This window comes from Poromitra crassiceps (assembly GCF_964638095.1).
Source record: "Poromitra crassiceps genome assembly, chromosome: 3".
Taxonomy (NCBI): domain Eukaryota; kingdom Metazoa; phylum Chordata; class Actinopteri; order Beryciformes; family Melamphaidae; genus Poromitra; species Poromitra crassiceps.
Window position 1 is genome coordinate 28073035 of NC_139625.1, and position 18212 is coordinate 28091246.

At 42.6% G+C, this 18212-nt stretch overlaps 1 protein-coding gene across 1 annotated transcript; it reads right to left on the minus strand.

Moving 5' to 3' along the window:
• Nucleotides 1–1681: 1681 nt before the first annotated feature.
• On the minus strand, nucleotides 1682–17997 carry hspa4l (heat shock protein 4 like; the record flags this gene model as incomplete). The annotated part of the gene is made up of 19 exons (XM_083632407.1): nucleotides 1682–1864; nucleotides 3625–3786; nucleotides 3959–4078; nucleotides 5640–5747; nucleotides 7088–7213; nucleotides 7502–7645; nucleotides 10251–10325; nucleotides 11378–11574; nucleotides 13475–13608; nucleotides 13735–13841; nucleotides 14407–14558; nucleotides 14640–14716; nucleotides 14830–15074; nucleotides 15151–15284; nucleotides 15776–15875; nucleotides 15969–16091; nucleotides 16346–16486; nucleotides 16687–16744; nucleotides 17891–17997. The coding sequence occupies 19 exons, from the start codon at nucleotides 17995–17997 to the stop codon at nucleotides 1682–1684; spliced, it is 2493 nt and encodes an 830-aa protein (XP_083488533.1).
• Between the last annotated feature and the right edge of the window lie 215 nt (nucleotides 17998–18212).

The following is an 18212-nucleotide window of genomic DNA, read 5'->3' on the forward strand; positions in this document are numbered from 1 at the left end:
GCAGCTGGCTACTGCCCATGTCTCGGAGGAAGCATGGAGCCAGTTCCGTCTCTCCCCAGATCAGCAGAGGGTGGAGCAGCAACCAGGATAAATACATTTAAATTAGCACTAATGGGGGATAAAAATGGGTTAAAAATTGGGAAAAAAATATTCGAAAAAAACAAACACTGCAGGTCACAGAATCTGATGGGTCACTAAATACAGTGTAACACCTGTCTCAGTCTGTCTCCCTTCTAACCTTTTGTTCCATTCGTTTGTGTTGTCTAGTAGTTATTTCCACTTAGTTTTAGTTAATACATTTTTTTCAACTTTTACTTTGGTGTATGACTCCCCTCATAATTATGTGACAACCCAATTCAAGGAAGTAACAAATGAGGGGAGTTATACCAAAGTAAAAGTTAAAACTAATGTATTAACTAAAAGGAAGATAAAATAACTAGACAACACAAATTACTTTAACAAACTGAACAGTTTGGTGAGGGAGAGAGACTGAATGGTCTGAAGGCCAATGAGTGCATCGGGCCCAGGTGCACCCAATCAGCCTAACGACACCAAAACCAGGCTCCTGCAAGACAGGACTAAAACCCAGGGGAGTGGGAGGGTTGTCACAAAAAGCTAAAATGTTATCAGATCGGGGGACCCTGGGACAAAATCTTATCTTATCGTGGTCTAATTTGTGTCAGTTTAGGGGTCCTTGACATGAAAATGTTTGAGAACCACTGGTCAAGACTACGTATTGAAGGTGTGATTTTGGTTCCCCTCCAATTTTATTTGTTTTCCTGGACAATCAAATCTCAATCATTCATCATTTCATATTTTTTTAGCTGTCCCAGTCAAATGCCCAATCTTCACTGACCCAGAGATTTAGCCATTTTCTTAAAGACATGACCGTCAGTAGCTGAAAATCAAACAATTTCAGACTAAAGTAAGTTTGTCTTACAGACAAATGTATTTATTATTTACCATCTTTAAATCCCATGACTTAAATATGGAAAATGCATGAAAATAAATAAAGGAAACAGGCAGCCAATCACTACCTAAGAGATTTGGTGCATCAAGCATTGCCATTTTAACACTAGGAATGTGTTATTTATATACATACTATATGTGCTGGCTGCTTTAAATTACTAAAATATTATTTACAGTTTCTAGATATGGACATCATTTCAAACTCATTAAATACAATATATATATATATATATATATATATAATTATTGCATACATACTAATAAATAAATCAGCCATAGCAACTGTTTGGGCAGCACTTTCTACTTCTCTTAGGTTATGAGTGACAGGATTTACTGCTGATATTGGACACACATGAGATATATGGAATGCAAACGGAAAAGCTTACCTACCTGAATGGTACAGAGAATACAGTTTGACTTCAGAATCAGAGTTTAGTCTATTGCATGATCATTCTTCCATTTATTAGGTATGTCAAACCTTTAAGAGAGTAAAGCACACCATTGTCACACACAAGGATGACGCGCTGAAAACAAAAAAGTCAAAAGGAGTCCAACAGGGGAACACAAAAAACAAATGCACACAACACCCTGCAGAGTGGCTGGTAAACACGGAGAAATGGTCCCAGGTATTGATGTTTCTACGGTCTAATGAATGGTCAGCAATGGTAACCGGAAGGTGATTGTTGCAGAGTTTGGTTGTGGGACAGAGGTCTCAGTCGACCTCCATCGAGGGAGACTTTGTCTGGTGGGCCCCCTTGGCGTCTCCCTTCCCCTCTGCTCCTTGCTTGGCTGTCGGCCCATTATGAGCTCCGCTGTTTTTATCAGTCTCTTCTGATGCCTCCTCCACTTTGGGCTTTGGCCTGTTGATCACTGGGTTGCACACATCCTCCAGCTCCTGGTGAGTATGAAGTGTAGAGTGAGTATTGAGTCTAGTGAGTATGAAGTGTAGAGTGAGTATTGAGTCTAGTGAGTATGAAGTGTAGAGTGAGTATTGAGTCCAGTGAGTATGAAGTGTAGAGTGAGTATTGAGTCTAGTGAGTATGAAGTGTAGAGTGAGTATTGAGTCTAGTGAGTATGAAGTGTGTAGAGTGAGTATTGAGTCTAGTGAGTATGAAGTGTAGAGTGAGTATTGAGTCTAGTGAGTATGAAGTGTAGAGTGAGTATTGAGTCTAGTGAGTATGAAGTGTAGAGTGAGTATTGAGTCTAGTGAGTATGAAGTGTGTAGAGTGAGTATTGAGTCTAGTGAGTATGAAGTGTAGAGTGAGTATTGAGTCTAGTGAGTATGAAGTGTAGAGTGAGTATTGAGTCTAGTGAGTATGAAGTGTAGAGTGAGTATTGAGTCTAGTGAGTATGAAGTGTAGAGTGAGTATTGAGTCCAGTCAGTATGAAGTGTAGAGTGAGTATTGAGTCTAGTGAGTATGAAGTGTAGAGTGAGTATTGAGTCTAGTGAGTATGAAGTGTGTAGAGTGAGTATTGAGTCTAGTGAGTATGAAGTGTAGAGTGAGTATTGAGTCTAGTGAGTATGAAGTGTAGAGTGAGTATTGAGTCTAGTGAGTATGAAGTGTGTAGAGTGAGTATTGAGTCTAGTGAGTATGAAGTGTAGAGTGAGTATTGAGTCTAGTGAGTATGAAGTGTGTAGAGTGAGTATTGAGTCTAGTGAGTATGAAGTGTGTAGTGAGTATTGAGTCTAGTGAGTATGAAGTGTGTAGAGTGAGTATTGAATCTAGTGAGTATGAAGTGTAGAGTGAGTATTGAGTCCAGAGAGTATGAAGTGTGTAGAGTGAGTATTGAGTCTAGTGAGTATGAAGTGTAGAGTGAGTATTGAGTCTAGTGAGTATGAAGTGTGTAGAGTGAGAATTGAGTCTAGTGAGTATGAAGTGTAGAGTGAGTATTGAGTCTAGTGAATATGAAGTGTGTAGAGTGAGTATTGAGTCTATTGAGTATGAAGTGTGTAGAGTGAGTATTGAGTCTAGTGAGTATGAAGTGTAGAGTGAGTATTGAGTCTAGTGAGTATGAAGTGTGTAGAGTGAGTATTGAGTCTAGTGAGTATGAAGTGTAGAGTGAGTATTGAGTCTAGTGAGTATGAAGTGTAGAGTGAGTATTGAGTCTAGTGAGTATGAAGTGTGTAGAGTGAGTATTGAGTCTAGTGAGTATGAAGTGTAGAGTGAGTATTGAGTCTAGTGAGTATGAAGTGTGTAGAGTGAGTATTGAGTCTAGTGAGTATGAAGTGTGTAGTGAGTATTGAGTCTAGTGAGTATGAAGTGTGTAGAGTGAGTATTGAGTCTAGTGAGTATGAAGTGTAGAGTGAGTATTGAGTCTATTGAGTATGAAGTGTGTAGAGTGAGTATTGAGTCTAGTGAGTATGAAGTGTGTAGTGAGTATTGAGTCTAGTGAGTATGAAGTGTGTAGAGTGAGTATTGAGTCTAGTGAGTATGAAGTGTGTAGAGTGAGTATTGAGTCTAGTGAGTATGAAGTGTAGAGTGAGTATTGAGTCTAGTGAGTATGAAGTGTGTAGAGTGAGTATTGAGTCTAGTGAGTATGAAGTGTAGAGTGAGTATTGAGTCTAGTGAGTATGAAGTGTAGAGTGAGTAATCTGCAGATCCCATCACTGGTAATGAAAGGAGGAATTGCATCAACAAATGGTCACTTGCGTACCTGTATTTTGGCAATAATGTCTGCTACTTTGACGGTGGGATCCTGAGTAATGGTGAGTTTGCTCTGGGCGTTCATCTTGCTGTTCATCCAGCCCATGCTTTCATGCACCCACTTCTCCACGACGCTCATTTCCTCTGCGTTCAAATGCAGGTATCGCTCATCCTAGCATGGGGTTTGTGACAAAAGAGAATCTTGCAATTTACCAAGTCACTTCTCTGGTTTTACTTGAATTACTTCTCAAACAAATTGTGCCCTAACCATTTATAATGCCAAACTTTGTGACATACTGTCTCCCTTGCTCGTGTGTAAAGATGCTGCTTTCAAGAGGGTTTACCTTCTGTTTATAGGCGTCCACAGCCTTCATGTAGAGTTGTAGTTTCTTGCCCAGCTCTTCAAAGGCCCTCGGCCTGTCCTCCTGCTCTCTGTGCCGCTCCTGAATGGGCTGACCAAACCTCTGGAAAAGGATGGAATATAAACTCGGCACAAAAGGTTTGGAAACTTGTGTTTGGATGATCATATCTCTGCTTGTTACTGTATCCTCAGTATTGTAATCTTATCTTATATGAAAGCCTGTTCAGTTCCCTTCGCTACGCTGTCTCATTTGTAAGGATCCTGCATTTGTGAGATGAGCACCACAGCTGATTATGCAGGTAGTGCCAACGTCAAAAGTGTCAAATTGGCCTGCCAATGTCAAAAACATTGCATCCTCTTGTTAGATGGGACGGACAAGCCCGTCTTTATTAGTCACAGACACATATGCAGAGGCGCTGTGAAATGTATCTTACGTGTTTGACCCATCCAGGCCAGGAGCTGTGGGCAGCTGCAGTGGAGTGTCCGGGGACCAGCTTCTTCCAACCGCTGCTGGTCAGATGATGATCTTCTGCATGTTTTTGGTGGAGGGGTCATCCCTGGTGTCCACAGTGTCCCAGGCAGGAATTGAACCCAGGACCTTTTTGCTGTGAGGCGAGAGCGCTATCACTGCGCCACCGTGCCCCCAAATGGTTGGTATTGATTCTATTGTTTTGAGTTGTTTGGGGGACTGGATGATTGAACTCTCTATCAGTAACAATGAACAAACAAGACATATTGGGAATTCTACACTTTATTCATTGAACACAGTCAGGAACCTGAGCTCAGGGTGGAAGAACAATACACAGACACAACAGCCTGGCCTGGCTGACCTGCGACGAATCCTGGTTGAGGAATGGAATGCCATCCCACAGCAACATGTGACCAGGCTGGTGACCAGCATGAGGAGGAGGTGCCAGGCTGTTGAGGCTGCGTATGGTTCTTCTACCTGCTACTGAGGCTCCTGACTGTGTTCAATGAATTCATTGAATGAATAAAGCGTAAAATTGTCAATATGTCTTGTTTGTTCATTGTTACTGATAGAGTTCAATCATCCAACACCCCCAAACAACTCAAAACAATAGAGTACCACAGGGATGACATATTTGTGTAGGCTTAACCAGAAATAGCTGCCATTTTGGTTCGTCAGTGGAAAAGTCTATGGGGTTTTAGAATGGGGATTTCACTTAAATGCATCAAATAAGGTCTGTGGTTAACACAAGTTTATGGCAGTGCTAATTTGGGTTCAGCAGGATAATCTTCACAAACGTTAATCACTTTTATGCCTTTTGAAGTGTTTTCTAAAAAACACTTTTAATATAAATGCATTTACGTTCCAAAAGTCATACAAGTTATTGACATTTGTGAAGATTATCCTGCTGAACCAAAAGTTGCGCTCCCATAAACTTTTGTTAACCACAGATTTTATTTTATGCATTTAAGTGAAATCCCCATTCTAAAACCCCATTCACTTTTCCCCTGACGAACCCAGAAGTATACTTCCGGAGTCATTCCTGCGGTGCTCTATAGAGTCAATACCAACAGGATACACTGTTTGACATTGGCAGGCCAATTTGACACTTTTGACGTTTGCTCTACTGGCATAATCAGCTGTGCTGCTCATCTCACAAATGCAGGAAACTTTTTGTGCAGCGACAAAAACAAACCTTGAGTGCCTCCAGCTTGTCCACATAGACATGTTTTGGTTGGTCCTCTCCCTCTTCGTACAGCCAGTTCTCTGTGTCCTCCAGCATCAACGTCAGTCGGTTACCATCCTGTTGGTGAGGGCCAGGCATCAAACAGACAGCAGTAACATGCAGTATAGTCACTATATGGCACTATAATATAATGCCTACAGCGACAACACCCAGTATACTAATTGTTCCTGCATTACCATGAATATTATTAGCAAACAGACAGGGTTGGGAGGGTTACTTTAAAAATGTAATCCAATACAATTACTAATTACCTGTTACAAATTGTAATCAGTAACGTAATCCAAGTATCACAATATTAAAGTAACTTAAAGGAGAATTTCGTTTTTTTACACCACGGTCCTCATTTCCAGTTTAGAATATGATGTTTTACTCACCGAAATAGTTTCGCTTCATTTGGAGGCCCACGGAAGATTTTGAGCTCCGAGTAGTCTCCTCAAACAGGCTATAACGAGAGCCTGCGGCGAGTGCGGGGCATGCTGCACACACTCTGTAAATGACACTTTTTCGGTCACATCGCGGTTCATTATGGTTGTAAATATAATTATTTAGCTAATAGCTAGAAGCTAAGCTAACAACAACAAAAGAGTCGGCTCCGATCTGCCCCGGATGCGGTTACAGTGCTCATCTTCTTCTTCTGTGGTTTCTCTGAAGAAGTGTGGTAAGAAGAGAAACCACAGAAGAAGATGAACACTGTAACCCCATCCGGGGCAGATCTACGTTGACTGTTGTGTTGGTGTTAGGTTAGCTTCTAGCTATTAGCTAAATAATTATATTTACAACCATAATGAACCGCGATGTGACCGAAAAAGTGTCATTTACAGAGTGTGTGCAGCATGCCCCGCACTCGCCGCAGGCTCTCGTTATAGCCTGTTTGAGGAGACTACTCGGAGCTCAAAATCTTCCATGGGCATCCAAATGAAGCGAAACTATTTCGGTGAGTAAAACATCATATTCTAAACTGGAAATGAGGACCGTGGTGTAAAAAACCGAAATTCTCCTTTAACTGATTACTTTCTGTTACTTTTGAACAAATGTCCTGCATTTGACTACTGGAGTCCAGGGACATTTAAGAAAAGAAAAAACAACAACAACAACAACAAAACAGCTCTTTCAGACCTTATGCGTTGGTTATAGCAGGTTATAGCTTTCAGCCAATCTATCTAGTGTCGCCTGTTTCTCATTCATAATAACTTGAAATATTGCTTGCTTCACACGCTCATTTAATACAAAGTGAAAAAGAACACAATGTCAGCTGGCTGCAGGCTATTATTTCACAAACTTCCGTGAGACCAGGTTGGAGCAGAGTGGTGTTGTGATTAGGTAATCACATTACATGAATCCATTACTCCCCAAGCCTGCAAACAGAGGTATACAGTATGTAAGTCATCAGACCTCACCTCCTCAGTGATATACTTTTCATACAGCCCACAGAGTTTGTCCCGCAGGTCATATACATACTCCTCCACCGCGTTTTTAGCATCGTTGCGCTCTTTCTCCAGTTTGTCCTGGACAATCATCTGGCCCTGAATGGAGAAGATACAAGCACATGCACACGCACGCGCACACACACACACACACACACACACACACACACACACACACACACACACACACACACACACACACACATTCAGATACTTTTAAAATGTATTTTCATGGCATTTCTGCTTTGAATAGATACACATTAGACCATGGACTTCTATTTGATTTTTTTTTATGCATCTGAGAAGATTTTTGTAGTTGGTTATGATTTTGCTCTGGGCCCAAGACCATGACTCAGCATTTCCAAAGGCCACCTGAAGGGACCTCACCTCATACTCCACAAAGTCATTGAGGATGTCCCTGTCCAGCTGTCGTATGGCGTTGGTCAGGATGGGCAGATCAGTGCTCTTCACCTTCACTTTGGGTTTGCTTCCTCCTGCTGCAGGGTCCTGCTTTCCCCCCGCAGCCCCCTCCTGGATTTATGAACCAGAAATAGTGGGGCTCAAAAAATGCACTTTCAATGTAAAATAGGTCGCTTCCGGAAAGAAGCGCCAAAATTTGCACAAATACTCCTTGTGGATTGTTATTTTGATAAAAGTAACTGGCCACGCAGAAATCTCGATCTTTCCAAGATGGCCGCCATTTCCCGCCCCAAAAACACTATTTTGGGGGCAACTTTGGGTAGAATTGTCCAATACGAATTATCTTGTTATCAAACCATACATTTATGACCACAGAGAAGCCAGATTTGTTCCATGTTAATTTCAAAATGGCTGCCATTTCAAAGATGGCTGCCATTTCAACTATTTTTACCATAGGATTTCACTGTCCAGGGCGATTTTGATGATTCTGGTGTCAAATGACAGGTTTTTAACTATGGAAATTTAAAAATTATACATCAGAAATCATTTGTATATCTCCTTTTGCCATTTACTCTGCATATATTTTCAAAGTAATGTGAAAATATGCATAAACAACAGTATTTTAGCTGGGCTACTTGGAGCGGAGCACCAGCAACATGAGCAACTCAGGGGTCAGCCTGCCTAGCAGCTGTAGTGTCAAGGACTACTCCAGCGCCAGCCTGCACCACCTGCAGGACACTCAGGAGATGACCCCCCCCCCCCTCATTGATTTCCTCTCCCCACCTTGACTCTCATTCTTTCAAAGCTATTTATTGTTTTAGCAAAAATGTATGTAATTACTTTACAGCAAGGTGTCCATTTATAAAAGTGGTAATTATTAGATCAAATGTACTTTATTAATTAACTCATTGAGTGCCAGCCACTTTTGGAAAACGGATGCTCCCAGTGCCAGAGTTTCAGAGCGTTTTCAGTGATTTCTCGAGGCCCACAGAATATTGTGTGATATTATGTAAACACCGAACACGCCCAAAGAACGATGAGACTCTCTTCTATCATCAGCAAAAAAAGGTTTATTGATATCATTTTCCGTTCTTTAGTTATGAGCCGGAGAAGATAGGTTGATTTCAGCAAAAAGAGACGTTTCAAATTAGAAGCTGAGATAATTAGCCTTTTGTGAAATGAAGCATTTCAAGCACATGACTGACTCTGAAGCTAATATTTTCTGATGTAGTCACACCTCAAAAATAATTTCCTTCAATAAAACAGTGAAAACAAAGGAATTTTGTTTGGCAAAATAATATTTTTTTAGCTGCAACCAGCAGCGCTGGCCCCTGCGTGCGCTGCTGGTTGCAGCTTCTTGCTGGTCTTGATTTACTGCTGGTGGGCATCAGATATTCTAGCTTGCGTTTGCCAATCCTGTCCTGCTGTCTGGGTCTGTCTGGGTCAGTGTTGTATGCTGCCCTGCGTGCCCCACCCCGCTCAACTGCAAACCCCACCTCCGTGCGAGTGTCTCTGGTGGCTCTCTGCTGCGTTTGCTCTGTACTGAAAAGTGCGCTACATCCAGCTTTTTTACAGCGTTCCGCGTGTATTTGTCACCGGCTCCCATGCTTCCAGTTGAGAATAATAACAACTCCACAACTAATCATGCGGATGGGCTATCGCAGCGGACACGGAGGGGCTCAATTGTGGCAGCAGATTGGCTGCTGCAGGCACAGCTAACATTATGCTTCATGCATATCGATGCATACGGATGCGATTTCCGTTTCCCCATGACTTCTTCTCTGTTTTTTCCTCGCCTTTCTGTAATCTGGAGAGCACTGTCGCCAACTAATGGGTCCGTAAAATAGCTTTTACACATTCAACATCCACCATACTTTCACAGGAGATGGATCAGGCTTTAATCCACGTCCCACCGTCAAAAAACGCAATTGACGACTTTAGTCGTCATTGGCACTGAACGTTACTATTTGAATTGACGACTATAGTCGTCATTGGCACTCAATGAGTTAATAGATTAATGTATTTATTTATTTATTTATTTATTTGTTTATATCAATTGTAACCAAATAATCACTCCCTGTGAAAATAAAATGTCAATTTCCTATACATTTCTAATAAAAGTTGTGCTAAAATACTGTTGTTTATGCATATTTTCACATTACTTTGAAAAGATATGCAGAGTAAATGGTAAAAGGAGATATACAAATGATTTCTGATGTATAATTTTTAAATTTCCATAGTTAAAAACTTGTCATTTGACACCAGAATCATCAAAATCGCCCTGCACAGTGAAATCCTATGGTAAAAATTGCTGAAATGGCAGCCATATTTAAAATGGCAGCCATTTTGAAATTTTCATGGAATAAATCTGGCTTCTCTGTGGTCATAAATGTATGGTTTGATAACAAGATCATTCATATTGGAAAATTCTACCCAAAGTTGCCCCCAAAATAGTGTTTTCAGGCTGGAAATGGCGGCCATCTTGGAAAAAAATAAAATTTCTGCATGGCCAGTTACTTTTATCAAAATAACAGTCCACAAGGAGTATTTGTGCCAATTTTGGCGCTTCTTTCCGGAAGCGACCTATAGGTGCTGTTTTGAGCCCCACTAAAAACCAAATCAGTCTGGGAGCTGTAGTCCAATTACAACCGGGACACCAACTGATATTCATCAAAAATAGACTCATTTTAGACTACGTAATTCTAGCCCAACTGACCTTACTGCTGGAACTGGCTTCCTCGTTCTGCTGGTCTCCCTGGCTCTGGCCTTCCTGGTCCACCTGCATTTTGGTCTGAGATACAACACACACTCAGCCACTTTATCCAGATTTTCTCACAAATTGTCTTCATATAATATAAGATCAAAACGTATGTGATGGAACTATCTTTTAAAACGTATGTGATGGAACTATCTTTTAAAGGATCCAAACCAGCTCAATTGAAGATGCACTTCCCTCCTATTAACAAGACAGTAGACTATTACAATGTGATCATTATAATGCTGCAGTATGATAAGGATTTGCAAACCAGTCATGTGCTTATGGAGTCAGTTCACTTTCAGTTCTTGGGGTTTTTCCTCGATAAAAGCAGAGGGAGGCAGACTCAAAAGCACAGAATGGATTAAAAAAATAGGCTTTAAAAAAAAGTCCAGACTGTCTTTATCAGGCGCAAAAACATTGATTAGAAGAATAAGTGGGACTCATAGAGATCAGTTGATTGCAGCTGTGACACTTTTACAAAAGGGCCCGAAGCTGACTAGATGAGGAAAGTGTGTGTGTGTGTGTGTGTGTGTGTGTGTGTGTGTGTGTGTGTGTGTGTGTGTGTATGCCCGCGCATACCCTACCACCCTACCATTCTACAGACCTGGCAACAGCGCCCCCGCCAGGCCAGATTTTTTTTTCTTCCCCCTGCTCTCCCCAAAATTTCAATAAACCTTTATGCCATATTATTACAATACAACAATACTGGTGTTGACAGTAATAGAAAACAATAAGCATTTTGCTTTTAGCAGCATTGTGCCAGCGTGTGTCGTTGCCTGGGAAACACACATCCCATAATACAACTCTTCGCATCGCATTCCATAATAGTATGATGACACTTGGGATGCCATTGCCAACATAGATGCGAACAGTGCGGTGGTTCCTTTAATTTTTCAATAGATGCGAACAGGTTAGCTAAAAGTTTAGCATCGCCAGCGAGGGCCCCCACCGTTGCGGTCAGGGTACATTTCGAAATTCCTCCAGGCCTGAAACATTTTCTAGGGGAAACACTGATATATATATATATATATATATATATATATATATATATATATACACTGTATATATATATATACACATCTTACCTGGTCCTCTGGCCTGCCTTCATTCTGCACCATGGGCTCCATGTCCATCTGCATGTCCTCTCCCTCTCCTTTCTGCTTCTCTATCAGAGAGGCGCTGGATACGCTGAAGATGCCGTGGACGTTGACGCGCACTTTGACCTTGACTTTAGAGCTGTCTCCATCTGGCTGGGGAACCACATTCTGTACAGAAAAGCATCCTGGGAAGAAGAGAGAGAGAGAAAGAAAGAAAGAGTGAGTGGGTTATTCAACAGTTTCCATTTGAAAAACACACAGCAGCTCAAACAGATTCCCTTTAGAGAGAAGAGGATGAAGGGACACGTTGCCAACTGAAATCCCACCTGAGACTGCACGCGCACACACATGCACACACACGCGCGCGCGCGCACACACACGCGCACACACACACGGCCATGACGATGCATGGCTGACTCATTAGGACCCATCAGTGTTCTTTGGGACACTACACGCCTTATTCCTAATTACCATCCAGATTGCAGATCCCTGCAGGGACTCAGATACAACTGGGCCACCCAGAAACTCTACCTAGGCCACATTCATCATTCATCTCTCACACTCCAGCCACTTCAGCGGCTGGAAAACGGAACCAAATATCTAGACGGTTTTGCATCTTAAAATGCTGTGGATCGCTCTCTCTCTCTCTCAGAAGTGAGCGAGGGATGATCACTTGTTGGACGTTCAGAGGGCAGCAGCAGAGGCAGAGATTACGGCCCAATTCCAATCCGCCCCCTTACTGCCTCAAGTCCTTAGAGGCGCGTTCACGTGAAGGGAGTGAGGGCTTAGGGATGTCCCACGGTGAAATCGCAAAGTGAACGAGGGCTCGGAGCAGGGGCGGACTGGGATCATAATTCAGGCCGGGCATTAGATACCAAGCAGGCCAGGCTGATACGGGCCGACGCGCGTGCCGGCGTCCGAAGGGCGCCGGCGAAAAATTTGGGGCGTTTGAAGCTCAATTTGGGCCGTTTGAAGCCCAATTTGGGCCGTTTGAAGCCAGATTTGGGTCGTTTAAAGCCAGATTTGGGTCGTTTAAAGCCAGATTTGGGCTGTTTGAAGCCCGATTTGGGCCGTTTGAAGCCCAATTTGGGCCGTTTGAAGCCCAATTTGGGCCAAGTCCAATTTTACAATGAGATGCACCCACTTTAAACCTGAATAAAGTAATAAAACCACTAGTAAACCAGTAGGCGGCGCCTGGCCTGCTGTTCAGTGAGTGAGAGCAAAAAAAAAAAAAAAAAAAAAAAAAAATTTTTGGCAGGCCAGGCCAGGCCAGGCCACCGGGCATTTGCCCGACGTGCCCGATTATGCAGTCCGCCACTGGCTCGGAGTGAGCCCTTTCTGCCCCCTTACCGTAAGGGAGCAGCTATGGCCACTTACGGAAAGGGAATTGCCCACAATGCATAGCGTTGGACGTATAAAACGGGGAAGGCTGCAAATATCTGTCAAAAAAATAAAAGAACACACGCGCGAAATGAACGCGGTGTTTGCGAGTGCGCTGGAATGCCTTAATTGACAATGAAACATTACATTAATAGGGATTTCAGATTAGACAAAAATATTATATCAGAGGAATGCAAGTAGTTATTTTACATAATCCTAGAATAATCATCGATCATTTCTATTACAATTGCAATCCACAACTTTTTTGATGAATGAGAAATAGTTTTACCGAATCTGTATTGTACAGTATTGACATTGTGTATAATGTTAGGTGACATGTCATTATTATGCTTATTTTAATTATAATTACACATGTTGCAGATTGCAGATTTTGCAGTAGGCTACATTTATTTTTAAATGACCTGTTCCACTCGGAACCAAAGAGCCTGGATGAGAACAGACTCATCAGGGAGTCTATTCCTCAAAGCGTCTTGACAATAAACAATATACAATAGCGAGCCCCAAACCAGCCAGAGTCAACATCATCTTGTCATGTGCAAAGGGCTCTGCTGTCCCAATCCTCCTATTTATCCAATGTGGATCCCTTCCACACTTGATGACTCAACCACTTTCAGATGGCGGCCATTAGAGGGACTGAGGGTTCAGGGCTTGAGTGTTTAGGGGGCGGATTGGAATTGGGCCTACCTATCCTGCTGTCCGGGTACGGGAGGTCTTGAGGGCTGCTGTAGAAGGCTTCCAGGTCAAAGGGCTCCTTCTTGTGGAAAGTGATTACTTTGGAAAAGGGCGCGGCGTGATTCTTGCTGAACACCTCACACTCTCTGTGACAAGGAGGCAGTAAAAGCAAAGTCACATATCTTCAAGCTAGATGAGCTAGCTTGATTTACCACACAACTCATTTCACCACTCGTTTCATATAATGAATAAAGTCAACAAAGTGTCCTTGCCCGACTCCGTCGTCTGTAGGTGATTTCCAGCGCAGAGTAATGGGAAAGGGAACCACATCAGTGATGGAGAATTCACGCACCTTAAATGCTGGGGATAAAATTGCACACTACACCCGAACATACACGCACACGCACACGCACACGCACACGCACACGCACACACACACAAACATCACAACATAAACAAAGACATCAGAGAAACATGCAAAATTTGCTGTGTGTGCTTTCTTAAATGCAGCGTTTGTATAAAAAACAGTACAGTATCAAACAATAAGAATATTAACCGATGTATCTTACTATACTATCATAATTTACTACATTATATATTACCGAATGTTATTTGTACAGCAATTTAGATCTATGCAGGTGCAGTGCGAGTGAGATGTTTGTTACTGCACGAGTTAACACATTTCAGGCAATACTGAGGAATCTCATGTACAAATTTATGTGTAGACTGGATGTGTCTGGAAACAGCGTCATTGTGGCTCTCACTAACCCAGGGAAGAGCTGCACTCGCTACATGTCCAGTCTCCGGGCACACTGGCATAAAAGCCTGTATATGAATTTATTTTAATGTTTTTTTATTTGACCAGTTTTTAAAGCGAAATGTATATTTTTTATATGTTATTTGTGTGTATCTATGTAAAATGGCACGTGTCAGAAGGATCCTACCTGAAGTGCGCAGCCTCGAGCTACTGCCTCGTCTGCGTTGAGCGTGGTGCTGACGTCTTTGCCGAAGAACTTGGAGATCCTCTCTTTGATAGCTGGGCTTCTCGTGGCTCCGCCCACCACCTCCACTGCATAGATCTCGTCCCGGCTCAGTTCTGTCACAAAATACACACTCTTGTTTTTCTGCCATTCAAACAATATTCTTGACTGAATTCAACCACACTTGAGAGACCTACTCGATTGGTCAAGGACAGCTTTCAGCGGCAGCTCCACTCTTGACAGATACTGAGCAGACAAATCTTCAAACTGGCCCCTGATATTGACAAGTAGGAGTGAAGAAGAAGCATTAATTTCCATGACATTTGTGCAATTCCGTCATAAAGCAGGTGCAAGATGGAGGAGAGAAAAACATGTACCAGTATGTACCTATTCATCTTGCCAGAAACGTCAATGTCGTTCATGAAGCACTCTATGTTCAGAGGCAGATCGGAGGAGTTGGCGCTCATCAGCTTCTTCAGCTTCTCGCACTCCTGATAGAGGCGCAGCACAGCCCGGGGGTTGTCCCGCACATTCAGTCGGTACCTGCCTTTGAAGTCGTCGCAGAAGTAATCCACCAGAGCCGTGTCGAAGTTACGCCCGCCCAGGTAAGGGTCAAACGCCGTGGCGAGCACCTGAGAGAACACGTTTCCGTTGAGTTTGGGGAGACTGTAGGTGTTGTGTTTATGGAAAATAAACAGAAATGCTAACCTTAAGTTTGCCTTTGTTGAAGGCGGTGATGGAGACTTGGTATGATGAATGTCCGAGGTCCACAAATACCACGTTTCTCGGCTTTTCTTCTGGATTGGGAAGGTCCTGTTTGTAGATCCCATAGGCCAAAGCCACTGCCAATCCAAAAACAAATAACACACAAGTCACACTCTGCAAATATAATTTATTAGGTTTTCCTTGTTTGCATTGAGGGTCTCGGTAGGTTGGGCTATGTAGAATAGAGTGTCTCGTTCTTTTCCAGATGTTTGTCCTATATCATCATCTATATCATCTCTGTGAAGTCCTTTGAGACACGCATGTCATGAAGGGCTATATAAATAAACTTGAAGTTGATATTAACGTGTTCAAATGTTTAGAGCAAAGACATTTTAGTTTTTGTTGTGTTATAAAGTACATTGTTTCACTGTCAATCTCTTGCAGGTTTCAGATACAATTAAGTAAGTCATTATTTTAAAGTAAAAGGTAAAACCCAGAGTGAAAGGCTCTGTATTGCCTTAACATCTTTTGGTGCAATCCACGCAGAGTTGGAAACAGAACAGATGCTGAGACTCGCAGCATCCATTCCAGAAATTTCACCACGAGCGATTTTCACAGGAACACTGACCTGCAGTGGTGTCATTAATCAAGCGCAAACAGTTCAGCCCTGCGATTTGAGACGCGTCAAACACAGATCGTCTTTCAGCATCTGTGAAGAAACTTGGGACCTGTAAAATAGAGCGCAAATCAATACGTATCACTGGGGCGTTTGGTAAATTATTCCGATTGAATGCCCCCCATGTGATGTCTCCATCACTCACAGATATGACACAGTCCACCACCGGCTTCTTCAGCGCGCTCTCGGACGTCTCCTTCAGCTTGGTCAACAGCATTCCTGTGATCTGCTCAATGGTGAACACTTTGTCCTCGTCCAAATACCGCACCTGGAAATGAGACACAAAGAATTTAAACCAAACTCCCAGCAAATTATAAGCGAAAGCAGGAATGGTTGCTAATACAGTAGGTTGTTTTGAGGTGTGAAGTACAGTAAAACAAACAAACAAACATGACAATTGAATTAAAAAGGGCAAAAGTGTATATTGACAACAGAGCAAATACACACTCAGGCTCAGAGAGAAAGGGACACAACAGAAAAGCAGTGAAAAAGAATTAACTGGAAACATGTACAGTGCGTTACCTTAATTCCAGTGTTGCCGTTGGCCAGCTTATGCAAGCTGTAAGGCAGTTTGGGTTTTTCGCCCTGGACAAATGGGTCATCAAACGCTCTGCCGTGGAACTTTTTGAAGCCATGCACTGTGTTTTTGAAGTTTGTTATCATCTGAAATAAAGAGATCCTTATTAGAGACATATTTTACAATGATTACTACCGGTATGTGAATATGAATGATGGAAATGTTATTGTGTGGGTTTGGCTTACACAGAAACAGAAAGACTAACAGCTAATGGTTGTTTAACAATTTTAATGTGTAATCTTCCTTTTATTACAGAAATCAGACAAACTGCCATGGTTGATCTTACTTGACCCTTGGCTGCATTTCCAATGATGCGGTTTTTGGAGGCCAACGACACACAAGCCCTAGAGGGGGCACAAAAACATCAGCAAATTAGGTTCACAATAATAACCCTGCTGATCGATGAGGCAGATTTGGCAGAACTGTCAGGGAGAGATGGTTGAGCGATGGCTCGCAGGTTAGGGAATTGCACAACGGAGTCTGAGGAAGAACTATAAAACTAGGGCAGTGAGACGAACAGTTCACCTTCAAAAGTAAGCTGATCCTCCCCTAAAACATCATCTTCCAAACTCATTTACCACTTCCATACCAACAGCAGTTCATTGTGTGACTGACAGAGACAAATCTTTCTAGTCACATGGGGCTGAGGGATCAATTTCCCTTCAGGTGACAGTGACAGGTCACGCCCCAGTTCCACCTTTCCACATATATGTCCCCAGTCCAGTCAGTTCATTAGGGATTAAAGATGCATGCAATGCCCAGGCTCCCACCCGAGCTCCATTATGTCTATTTTCAGTTTGGATGCTGCAGCAAACGTACACATTTGTCTGCCACTTGTCTCTCCAGAAACAGAGGCGTTCCTTCTTACTGGTTCTTCATTTATTTATTAGAACCCCCTCAAGGACCCCTGGTGGTCCCCGGACCCCACGTTGAGAACCACTGCCTCAGACTCAGAGGATGTAGCCTCTGTCTTCTTGGTACAGGCAGGGTACAGGCCAGAACAGACGCACTATCGCCACATCATGTGAAAACCTTTTTACTTTTCCTCTGCCACATATACTAACATCTTAACAGCCCGTATACTTAACCTACTGTCTTCTTTCAGTTGCCTACCGTTATCTCAACCAACTTTGACGCACACTGCGTAGTAGCAGCACTATAAAAGTGCGTGTCATGGCAATCAGGATGATGAGACAATTCAACGTGTTTGACCGTGGCAGCTGTGAGACACTTTTCGGCCTATAGAGAAGGTCATCGCAGAGTGCAGCCGAGACATGCTACATTTTGACGTATAGGGCCATATTATGCACTTTCCAACCCTCATCATATTAAACTGCGACGACAGTGAATATCAGCCTAATTGCACGTTTCCTAACGTTACCATCACCTCCTCCATGTGCCATCTCTGCTCATGGAGTGTGCCTCCAGATGCAAACATTGCGTAACAAACTCACAGCTAACATGTCACGGTGATGATGTGATATACTTACGGTGTGCACCTGTCACTGTAATCATTGGCAATGGTTTCGATGCCACCGCTCCTGGCCACAGCGATGTAACAGTTTTGAAAACCCACATCAATGCCTACCACTGACATAATGAGCGCTCTCCAATTCACCTCAGTAAGCTAATAATAACGTTGCTCCGTAACGACCGCACTTGACACCTACGAGGGAAGAAAATATATGTATCAGGGCGGTCTATGAAATAGGAATGTAATTAAGAGATGGTCCTTTGTTCTGAAAATAAATGAGACCGTTAGCTCACAGCGTGCTAACTGAATTACTATCTGTTATGTAAGAGAAGCTGTTT